This window comes from Trichomycterus rosablanca, chromosome 22 (assembly GCF_030014385.1).
Source record: "Trichomycterus rosablanca isolate fTriRos1 chromosome 22, fTriRos1.hap1, whole genome shotgun sequence".
In the NCBI taxonomy this organism is placed as follows: domain Eukaryota; kingdom Metazoa; phylum Chordata; class Actinopteri; order Siluriformes; family Trichomycteridae; genus Trichomycterus; species Trichomycterus rosablanca.
In genome coordinates, this window is record NC_086009.1 from 875,492 (window position 1) to 886,877 (window position 11,386).

An 11,386-nucleotide genomic window follows, 5' to 3' on the forward strand; every position below is an offset into this window, starting at 1 on the left:
CCACGGTGAGCCCAGACACCACTGCCGCAAGGCCCCCTGGGCAAAGCCTGTGGCGGCCCCCTAGCGGTGACGCTACAATATTTTGCCCAACCCTGCTGAAGGATGCTACTGACCGGACAGGTTTATCTGCTCTGTAACAAACTTCTGACTGGTAAACAAACCGACTTCACTTGAAATTCTATTAGAGTAGATCAAAATCTTTCTACTGAAGGTTAAACAGGAAGTTGCAGTGATTTATGGAGGCCAGTGTAGAAACACACGGTTATGAATTTTACACTTTGTGTTCAAAATTGTTCACAGTTTCACAAATGTGCACAATTAACCTTACAAATGTTGAGTAAAATACAATCAATCCATTATGACTAAATATTGATGAACATTTGCTACTAAAAACAAACTTTGACCTTGATAAAATTACACTTTGTGAAAACTGTAAAAAATAAAACAATTTGGTCAAAGTCGGTGAGGAACAAACGAATGGTAACAAGTTTCAGTCTTCTATTAAACAAAGCTTTTAATATAAATAATTTGTAACAGTAAATACATACATTTTATCTTAAAATAGTATTTGATATGAATGAAAAATAAGTTAATTGTATTTATAATGCATGTAATTCATATAACACCTTTTATAAATAATAAACTCAGTGTTGAAAAGTTAAAAACATCACAAAATTGATTACAAATAATAAAAAGTAGACTTTTATAATTATAATTATTGATATTATAGATTGATAATGTATTTACAAACAAGCAAAACACTACATCATTATTGTATCACATAATCAGGAATGTTGATCCTTTTATATCACATGTATTGGAATGCTGATCATGAGCCGTATCTTATCGATGATTCTTAATAAAACTATATTAATATTGACTCGTAAAATCTAGTTTTAATCCTCCCAGAAGAACAGAGGCAGGAACCTCAGCATCTCCACATTAATGACCACAGGTTTAGCATGAACTTGTCATTGTGAGGCCTCAAACTTTTGGTCATGTTTTGTAAACATGTATTCAGACGTCCACATTTTGGGCCAAAATCACTTGTGATTTTATACATCACGAAACTTGAAGATATCTTTTAAAAATATTCGAAGTTTTATTAGATTTTATGTAAAATCGCTTGACACATGAGCTGTATCTCAAATCGTAGACTGTTGTACTAAGTAGTCAGACTAGTCACGCTGTGCACTTCATCTAATTTTGATAGCTTTTTTCACACAGTGTAGTGAGGTAGTACGCGTTTTAAACACAGCCCAATTGAGCGGCTTAGTAACCACGACGAACTCCTATTGGCTGGCTCCGATAGCAGGGGTTTGTCTTAGCCAATCAGAATACACGCTTGGCCAAAGACGTGGCGGTCGAGATAAACAGGGAAGAGACAGTCAACAACAACGGTGAGTGATTTAAGTACAAATAACAACATTCAACTCCCATATTCGTGCATTAAACAATAAAGGTGTAAAATAAACAACATTATAGACTCACAATTAATTTGTACAAACTGCTCTTTTGCATTCATTCTGTACAATTGCAGCACAACAAGGAAACCTTTAGATTTGCCTTGTAATAAAAAAAGCTCATGTTTTTGTTTTCCATCTGATCAGTCAGGATTTAAGGTTCTGATTCTTCTTTTTCCACATGATCATAATCACAATGTACAGCTAGCTTGACTGTGGACAGTGTCACTTATGTTCAGTAATTTTTTACTGTGCCAGAGTCCACTGGCATTGTGCTTTATGCCATTCCAGCCAATGCATGTCAGTGTTTGCAGCTATTCAGCCATGAACTCCCCATCCATTAATCCAATCATAGGGAACATTGGGGCTGACATTGCTTTCTTATGTAGTTTGGAACTTGGTGTTGAGTATTTTTTTTACAAACTATGAACTATGTGTGTCAGTTACTGTAGCTTCTTTACAGAAACAGAAAGCTCGAACTAATCAAAAGATTTGATAAACTGACGACTTGTGCCGTGCAGTTACTTCTGCACCATGTAGTCTATTGTTTTCTGAATCAGCAGCCCAGTTCTTTTTTTCTTGTGCAGGTTGCAGGACATGGAGGGCCGCGAGGAGGTGATCGCGACAGAAAAGTACGGCTCACAGGAGGCCTGGAAATACCAGATAAAGAATGGAGTCATACAGAGAGAGAGAACCGGAGAGACCCGAAATATCAGAGGAAAATCCATCACTGATACTTTCAAGGTGGGTCAGAATCCCTACAGTCATGGGCAGTCATGCACGTCAGAGAAGCTAATAAAATAGTAGCTCCCAGAATTAAAATCACATTGTCTGAAGATTCTGAAGAATCCCAGTTGTATAAAAATGCATGACTGAATGAACACAAACCTGTTTTTCTTCTCCAGATCATTTTCTTACCTCACGGTTACCCAGAGAGTGTGAGTGAAGATTACTTGCAGTATCAGTTATGGGATACGGTGCAGGTGAGTCTGACCTGAAGAGAAAATCATGTTTGAAAGTGACGCTGGACCCAAAAGCTCGATGTTTAAATAATTTGTGAGCTCAGCCTGGGATTCGAACCTTGGGATTCGAACCCTGGGATTACCATCATGCTTTTGATTTAGTGTTTTTATGAGTAATGCAAATACATTTTCATGGTCAGTTTGCACTTTTGGATCAGATTTGTAAAGACGTTCTCTCTGCCAGGCGTTCTCCAGCTCTCTGTCCGGCACGCTGGCCACTCAGGCGTCACTCAGAGGGGTCGGAGTCGGTGATCAGGAGGCCACGGTCGCTGCAGCTACGATCACTTGGTTACTTAGAGGTGTGTGTGTGTGTGTGTGTGTGTGTGTGTGATTCGATCAAATGCACAGATTTTATTTACTTTTATTATTACATTTATTATTATTTCTCGGCTCAGATGGAACCGGGATGCTGGGAAGAATCCTCTTCGCCTGGCTCAAAGGGTGAGACCCAGTGAACTTAATTTTCTGCTTAGTGTTTTAATCTGTAATATTATTTATTAACTAATAAGTGACGTCAGTGTGCACGTTTTACTTTGTTTTGCAGGAGCAAACTCGATTCTGAGGCTAAAAAATGGAGGTAAAATTTAATCACAGATTTTAGATTCATTTACAGGTTTGTTTCAAATACACTATACGGACAAAAGTATTAGGACACTTAATAATTGATAAATTATTGATGTAAAGGAAATTGCATGCTTCCAACTTTGCAGCAACAGTATAGGGAATGCCTATAAGACAAGCTTTATATAGATGTCCTGACCTCAGCCCCACTCAACAACTCTGGAATTAATTGGAACATGAACATCACTTCCTAACCATACGAATGCTGTCATCTTGTGACTGAATTTGGCACAAATTTCCATACACAGAAATACTTCAAAGTCACTATGTTAATACAGTTTGTTTTTTAAACAGAATGTCCGACAAGCTCTCAGTCAGGTGTCTGAATACTTTTGGCTGTACGTTGTGTGTAGATGCAGAACTAATCAGGAAATCTCTTTCAGACTCTTCGCCGACGTTCTCAATGACATTGCGATGTTTATGGAGATCGCCGCGCCCTACTTCCCTCCGTTCTTCACTCTCATCGCGTGCATCGCTGGACTTTTTAAGGTACGACACTTATTCATGTACTGAGGCTTTCAGGCGCCCCCTCCGACACAACACTGATCGCTTCTTTTCACCTACCAGGGATGGGGTTTGGCCATCCATGATCAGCTGCCCCCTATGCGGGTGCCTGGACCGGCCAGCAGAGAGCGCACTTGCACTTACACCAGTGATTTGTCAGAAACTGATAGCAGTGCTAAGATTCAAATTCCAGAGCTCGAGGTCTCAGCACTGGTGAGCTGGCGTGTTTTACCCGTTGCGCCATCCGAGCACCTTCTTACTGAACGAGTGCCCGAGTGCATGTTATACCTGCTGGCGCTGGTCAGGTCCTGGTACCATATATCACAGGGCTCTATTTTATGGTCATTCTCATGGCGGTTGTAATCTTCTGGCTGAACTTATGCTCCTGTGCTTTTATTTTCTTGCAGTGGATCGTCGGCGTGGCCGGAGGCGCCACCCGAGCCGCGCTCACCGTCCATCAGGCTCGCCGGAACAACATGGCTGACGTCTCCGCCAAGGATGGGAGTCAGGTCGGTGCCCGAGGTGCTTCCCTAAACTCTTAGTAAAAGTATTTGGACACCAGACGTCTCATTTCCAGAACAAATGCTTTTAACATAGAGCGACCTCCAGACTTTGGAGCGTGTCTGTAGGAATTTGTGCCTGTTCAGTAGTATAAAAGATGACAGCATGTGTACGGCTGGGCTCTGACTGATCAGTTGGTGTTCCGGTTCATCCCAGAGCTGTTGTGTGGGGCTGAGCTCAGGACTCTGACACTGTGTTGTTTCTAACAGGAGACGCTGGTGAATCTGGTGGCTCTGGTGTTTAGCATGACGCTAATCCCGCTCGTCAGCGATAACCCAGCGTAAGATTTAAAAAACGATTGGGGGTGGGGGGTACGAATACTGACATGACGTGTATTGATCGGTACCTTTGTTCCTCCTCCTCAGGCTGACGTTCATCCTCTTCTTCCTCTTCACCGCGCTCCACCTCTTCGCCAACTACAGGGCCGTCAGGTCCGTCGTCATGGAGACGCTAAACGAGGCTCGCCTGTCCATCCTCCTCCGTCAGTATTTGCGTGACGGACGGATCCTGACACCATCGGAGGCCAATCGGAGGGAGCCTGTGTTCCCGGGTAGGTCAGAGCTTTAGAGACTTTTAGAGGTTTAGAGACTTCGTCGGGATAAGTCATATCCAATTCCCCCGACCTTCACTTCTGATCAAGGAGAGTCGTGACTGACACACGCCCCCTCCGACACGTGTGCAGAACTGACCGCTTCTTTTACCTGCACTGGGTGGGTTCATACAGAGATCCGTATCGTGCACAGAGAGTTAGAGATCTCTATTATCCCCCGTCTCTGTGCAGCCCCATCGACCAGCCAGCAGAGGGCGTAACTGCAGCAGTTATTAGGAATTCCTTTGACCCTCCTTCCCCAGTATGAGCCGATCGCTGAGCTGCAGACACGCATGCAGCTGCCAGACACTTCTTTTCACCAACCAGAGGCGGGTTCCTACACTGAGCAGTCTCGCATATGGAGAGTCATAAAGATACCCCATACAACCGTCCCTCTGTCAGGCACGACCGATTGTGACTGTTGGACGCTCAGCCAGGTCGGTAGCAACCTGTTTTACCACTGTGCCATATTTCCACTAATCTAATCGTTGCCAAATCCGCTGCACTGGCGGAAAAGGGCTGGGCTGAGACTATCACCCGCTCTCCCTGACACGCCCCCGGTCACTGGCTGCATCTTTTCACCTCATTATGCAGCACACAAGAGAGCCACGCGATGAACTCCCAGAATACCCCAGCACTAGGACAGCAGCGGAACCAATGAATCCGCATCAGATTCTGTTTAAATTCTCTTCTGTGTTTTCAGAGCTCAGGCAGAAAGTGCAGATCAGGCTGGGCGTGAGACTGGGCGACATTATTAAAGAGTACGTTCACTCACACACTACACGATCAAAAGTATTCGGACACCTGAGCATGAGCTTGTTGGACAAATGGCATTAAAACAGAGTGACCTCTGTGTGTGAGCTTGTCTGTGGGAATTTGTGCCCGTTCAGTCAAAACTCAGTCACCTGTTAGCAACTGTTGTGGCTGAAAGTGGCGTCCCAATACTTTTGTCTCTATAGTGTATTTAAAGTCGTTTTTACTCTTGATTAAATAATTGAATTTATCTGCAGTGACGTCGTTTGCGTTTGATTTATTTCTCGTGTTTGGTTCACAGCGCCCGGGAGCTTCAGCAAACCCTGAGGAGCAGCACCGGATCGTATCTGCTGGGAATACAGGACGGTACGGGACAGAACTAACAGATACACGCTGTACAGTCAAAAGTATGTGGACATGAGCATTTTGTCTTGTGGGAAGCATTTTTACAGGACTTTGAAGCGTGTCTGTGGGAATTTGTGCCCCTTCTGAAGAGAAGAGACGGTCTGGTTTGCGCATCTAGGTTGAATTCATCCAAAAAGTGTTGAGTCGGGTTGAGTGTTGACCAGCGTCTTTATAGAGCTCGCCGTGTGCTCAGGGTCGTAATCATGCTGGAAGAGACAGGGTCCTTCCCTAAACTGTTGCCACAACATTAAAAGCATATCATTTACCTTGTCAATTTAATCATCAGGACGGGTGTCCACATACTTTTGGACATATAATGTGTAAGAACACATCTCCTAATGATTAAAATTGAATGTTTCAGACACACCGCTGCTAACAGGTTTATCAGGTCAATTACATGCTTTCAACATTGTGGCAACAGTTTAGGGAAGGTCTTTAGCTGTTGCAGCATGACCTGACTCAATCCCAGAGAACACATCCTGTGGACGGTCTTCTGTAATAAACTGAGACTGTTATTGCCGCAAAATAAGGGCAGCTCTGTATTAACACCCACATTTTTTTATTAGCTTGTTGAACCAGCTTATGATCAGGTGTCTACATACTTTTGACCATATAATGTAACTTTATACCTTCTATATTCTTTTACATATTTAATCTGTTACTTGCATACAAGGATTTATTATTATTATTATTATTATTATTGTATTTGTTTGGTGTTCTCTGTAGGGAGTGTGGGCGTGTGTCTGGGCGTCGACACGTCGGTTCGTGACGAGATCATGGCCGTGTGCCAGGCTGTGTGTGTCAGTACCGCGTTAGACTCTTCACCCAAACACGGAGCACTTAGACGCCTCTCCGAAATCACAGGTATCACATTTTTTTAATGATCTTTTTATGCATTTTACCCCCTTTCTTCTCCCAGTTTAGCTTGGCCAATCCGCTGCTGGGGTGGCATTCAAGGAGGGTGTATAGTGTTCTGACACACACTCACACACACACTTGAGGTGTGTGCAGTCCTAACAATTACTTCTTATTCATCCGTACTTTAGCGGATTTCGCGTACAGAGAGCCACGCCCCGATCTCTGTGCTCCTTCACTTCCTGTACAGGCATCCTGAGCAATCAAGATCCTTACACAGCGTTCATAACCCCCCTTTTCCCACCCAGCAGACTGGAGGCCAATTGTGCCTGCTAGAAGGCGGTAGCAGAGCCGAGGTTCGAACCCAGGAGAGATGGCTGTATGATCTGTGTTTGCCAGCTACAACATATTTTTAGTTCTTTTATTTTCCTGACCCCCGAACACTGGCAGGCCAACGCCAGTCTCTCATCAGCAGAAATGTGGACACGTTTTCTTTTATCGCTTTATTCCAGACTCCGGGGAGCTGATCTCAGAAAGTCACAAGCTGATGGAGCAAATCTTCCCTCCCTTCATCACAGGTAGGAAATTATTTCACTAATATATAAAATATCACATATTTTACATCCACCCACGTGCAGCTACAGTACATGGAGAAAAGTATTTGGACGCTCCTCCTAATTACCGAGTTGTGCTATTTTTTATACTCATCTATATAGTTAAAAGTTCTCCTACTACTGTCCTTATATAGCTTATATGTTTGGATGTTTAAACAAGATGTTTAAAATCAGTGATGTAAAATAAATGACACAGTGAATGATAACGATTCGTTTGATGTTCAGGTCTGGAGGAGGCCAAGTGGCGGACGGACAGGACGCTGCTGGACTGGAACGAATGGCGAGCGGAGTGGAGAAAGAAAAGCGACTGAAAAGAACCAGGCGTGAATGAAGAGGAGGGACGACGAAGAACCTGAAGAGCAGTCGGACGCTTTTAGCTGCGGAAGGAACCCTGGAAACTTTTATTACTGTTCCATATGAATTTAATTCTGTAATTTTCTATCAGACATGAATTTAAAATCAGTTTACACGATTCAGTTCAATCATTTCTGCTGTTGGTGCGACAGAATAAAACACTTCTATATAAAAAACACTCAGGAATTTGAGTTATACATTTAAAGGTTTATTAAAATATACACACGCGCTGGTGGCGGTAAGACATGCTAGCTCACCACTGTTAGATCCACTGCTCTGGAGCTCTGTGACCGGCTGTGTCTGAGGGAGGAATAGCTGAACCCATTCATCATTATTGCTGCAGCTGGCGGGTCGAGGTACTGCACAGAGAAGGTGAATAACGGACAGCAGTGCGTAACTGCGTCCCAATACTTTTGTCCATGTAGTGCAGTATCTCCAGCAGTCAGCCTACACCAGCGTCCCATGATGCACCTTCTTCAGGTGGCGGCGCAGATTTTCGGTGCGGTTAAACCTGCGTCCACACAGCGAGCAGTTGTACGGCCTCTCGCCCGTGTGAATGCGCTCGTGCTTCTTCAGGTCGGCCAGCCTGCTGAACCTGAACTTGCAGCGCGAGCAGGCGTACGGCCGCTCGCCCGTGTGGCACACGAAGTGCGCGCCCAGGCTGTAGGCCGTGGCGAAGGATTTCCCGCACACGTGGCAGCCGTGAGGGCAGTCTCTCCTCACGGCCGCTCTGAAGGGGAGCGACGCGTCCGTCACGTCCTCCAGCGTCCGGGCGTGCGTCCGAGGCGGGGGGGTCGGATCCCACGACGCGCTCGTGGGGTCGTGATGGAGCGGGCTGTACGGCCGGCGGTCTCTCTCGCTCTGCTCCGTCACTGAACATTCTGGAAGCTCCGATTTGGATTCGGTTTTGATCCTCGCGAGCGGATCCGGTGCCTCCGTGATGACGGGCGAGGCCGATTTGCTCCTGGGGTTCAGAAATCGCCTCCTGGTTTGGGAAAAGTCATACGTGGGAGATTTCGGAAGGTTTGGGGGTTGGATTTCGGTTCCCGGCTGCAGTGTGATCGGTTTCTCCTCCATGAAACGACTGTACGGCTCTGAGACGAGGTTCTTTTCTCTCATCCGAGGTTCCAAATTACAGTCCGATAGGTTCTCAAGACGAGACTCATACAGCGGCTCTTCTGCAGCTACCGAGGATGAGACCTGCTGCACCGCATCTGAAAAAAATTTATCGGGTTTTAACAAAATTGTGCACCCGGGAAATAATAATAACTGTTTTTTCTACTGGAACAAAGATTCTTACATGTATTACAACCTTATCTGCAAGCCAATGACTGGGCACAAATCCCCATAGACACACGCCACAATATAATAAAAGGGCTTACTCGAACGGTAAAGCTGTATTAGCTGCAAATATGGAACCAATTTGACATCAATGCTTATGGTTTGAAATAGGATGCCCATAAATCTCAGTTAATATATGGCCAAAACTATTTGGACACCCAACCAAGTGACCTCTATATGATCTTTTCAGCTATAACAGTTGACTTTGAAGTACATCAGTGTATGGGAATTTGTGCACACTCAGTCAAAAGAGCATTTGTATGTATTTGTACCAGCCGTCGTACCTGATATCTGCAGCTTGGCTTGGAGCTCCTCGAGCGTGCGCTGGAGTTTCTGGTTCTCCTGATGGATCCTGGCTGACTCTTCTCTGTATTCGGATACAGCCTGACCCATCAGACGCAGAACCTCATGGACGGCACCGGCCAACAGTTCGGCCACGTTGGTGACCAGGACGTCCATCTGGGTCATCTTTCCTTCTACGTTTACGATGATCGACTGATCTGTTGATGAGCAAAAAGAATTTAACTTTACTACTATTAAATTCTTATGGGTTCTAATGGGTAAAAACACCATCTTATGGTTGTTTGGAAGCCACAATCTGAAATCTTGCACAAATATCCTGCATGTTTGCACATTTCTTAGTTATTTTTTAACTATATTATGTATTCTTGTACACAAATATTCTGCATTTTTGCACATTTCCTAATGGTTTCACAGCCACATTTTGTATTCTTGCATAAATATCTGTCAGTTTTGCACATTTCGCAATAGTTTTACAGCAAAATTAAGTATTTTTGAGCACAAATTTTCTGCATTTTTGCACATTTTCTGATGGTTTTACAGCAAAATCCGGATTGTTTAGCACACAATTTCTGCATTTTTGCACATTTCCTAAATTTTTAGCAGCCACATTTTGTATTCTTGCATAAATATTGGTCAATTTTGCATAATTCCTGATTGTTTTACAGCTAAATTCTGTATTTTGTGCACAAATTGTCTGCACTTTTGCACATTTCCTAATTGTTTCACAGCCACATTTTGTATTCTTGCATAAATATCCATCAGTTTTGCACAAATCCTGATGGTTTTACAGCCAAATTCTGTATTTTTGAGCACATTTTCTGCATTTGTGCACATTTCCTAATTGTTTTGCAGGCACATGTTGTCTTGTTGCCTAAATTTCTGTTAGTTTTGAACAATTCCTGATGGTTTTACAGCTAAATTATGTATTTTGGTGCACAAATATCACACATTTTTGCACATTTCCTAGTTATTAAATAAACTAGGAAACCTTTTCTACATTTTGTTTTGTTGCCACTATATTCTTTCATATCTATACTGCCTGACTGTACATTATATACTGTTCTGTTCTATTTTCTCTTTGATAATCACTGCTACCTCTGTAACTTTATGTATTTATACGCTTGTACGTATATCTTCATTTCCTAAACACATATGGTGTAAGTTTAATGTAAATAAAAGCTCCATTTTACCTAAAGTGAACATACAGCTTAATAAAATACAGCGGATTAGCCAAATGCTTAATTCAAAAGGTTTGTTTACATTCCGGCAGCTAGCATCCATAGCTAACAGAGATAGCACCGGTGACACCATTTACATCACACAGACACATTTACAGCAGAGCTTCACCCAAACAAAAACCTCCAGTAAGGTCTAAAATATCCATTAATTATGATTTATTTAGTATAAATATTACTTTTATTCGTTTTTAAAAAAATAAGCTAAAATGCTAACGTTAGCACGAGGCTTGTTGTCATAGCGACGCTCTTACCTTTCAAACTCGGCCTGCAGGGGTGTGCAGCTCTGTCAACACACCCAGCGACTCATCCCGCCCCCGAGAAATCAGCCAATCAGAGCGTTCAACCCGACAGCTCAGCCAATCCGAACGCGCTATTTAGAAGCCCACAGAAAGGCCGTCTGTATTTTTACACCCATTCATCAAGCTGATAGATAAACTAAACTCACCCTGTCACTCACTCACTGCTAGAGGTATTTGTGTTATCCAGTGCACTTGTTTGCATCTTTTTATAATTATGTGTGCAACAGTGTCACAGCTAGCAAACAACGTGGTTCTGAGAACCCGGGGTCAAACCTCGCCTCGGTTCAATGTTAATAAGTGAGCTTGTTATCTCCAAGTTTCCTCTCACCTGCCAAACCTAATATTTACTAGAATGCATTTAAAATCTTTGTCTTTAGTGCAAAACACCTTACAGGATCAAACTAAGCAACTGAAAGTTATGATCTGCACTTCAACCTTCACATTTTTGATCAACAACCTTAGAA

At 43.3% G+C, this 11,386-nt stretch overlaps 2 protein-coding genes across 4 annotated transcripts; one reads left to right on the forward strand and one right to left on the reverse strand.

Moving 5' to 3' along the window:
• Positions 1–1,362: 1,362 nt before the first annotated feature.
• rusf1 (RUS family member 1) lies at positions 1,363–7,919 on the forward strand. Its single transcript, XM_062984958.1, has 15 exons — positions 1,363–1,400; positions 2,051–2,207; positions 2,369–2,446; positions 2,670–2,784; positions 2,881–2,926; positions 3,030–3,062; positions 3,490–3,595; positions 4,018–4,119; positions 4,381–4,451; positions 4,537–4,721; positions 5,464–5,521; positions 5,815–5,879; positions 6,645–6,782; positions 7,286–7,351; positions 7,613–7,919. Exons 2-15 carry the CDS (start codon positions 2,061–2,063, stop codon positions 7,696–7,698), a joined length of 1,296 nt encoding a protein of 431 aa, XP_062841028.1. The 5' UTR covers positions 1,363–1,400; positions 2,051–2,060; the 3' UTR covers positions 7,699–7,919.
• A 14-nt stretch (positions 7,920–7,933) lies between these two features.
• Positions 7,934–11,088, reverse strand: zgc:113090 (uncharacterized protein LOC553741 homolog). Of its 3 annotated transcripts, none has more exons than XM_062984974.1 (3): positions 11,069–11,088; positions 9,367–9,582; positions 7,934–8,955 (listed from the first exon to the last, which is right to left on the reverse strand). In XM_062984974.1, exons 2-3 carry the CDS (start codon positions 9,548–9,550, stop codon positions 8,189–8,191), a joined length of 951 nt encoding a protein of 316 aa, XP_062841044.1. In that variant the 5' UTR covers positions 9,551–9,582; positions 11,069–11,088; the 3' UTR covers positions 7,934–8,188. The 3 variants fall into 3 exon arrangements, with proteins under 3 accessions (XP_062841044.1, XP_062841043.1, XP_062841042.1); XM_062984973.1 differs by lacking the exon at positions 11,069–11,088 and adding an exon at positions 10,875–10,894; XM_062984972.1 differs by lacking the exon at positions 11,069–11,088 and adding an exon at positions 10,646–10,753.
• Between the last annotated feature and the right edge of the window lie 298 nt (positions 11,089–11,386).

Bases quoted from the DNA above. Each gene is read 5' to 3' on its own strand.
- zgc:113090 (XM_062984974.1), bottom strand. From the start codon at position 9,550: ATGACCCAGATGGACGTCCTGGTCACCAACGTGGCCGAACTGTTGGCC. The intron at 8,956-9,366 runs GTACGACGGCTG...AATTTTTTTCAG, and splicing joins AGCCAAGCTGCAGATATCAG to ATGCGGTGCAGCAGGTCTCA.
- rusf1 (XM_062984958.1), top strand. From the start codon at position 2,061: ATGGAGGGCCGCGAGGAGGTGATCGCGACAGAAAAGTACGGCTCACAG. The intron at 2,447-2,669 runs GTGAGTCTGACC...TCTCTCTGCCAG, and splicing joins AGTTATGGGATACGGTGCAG to GCGTTCTCCAGCTCTCTGTC. The intron at 5,522-5,814 runs GTACGTTCACTC...TTTGGTTCACAG, and splicing joins CTGGGCGACATTATTAAAGA to CGCCCGGGAGCTTCAGCAAA.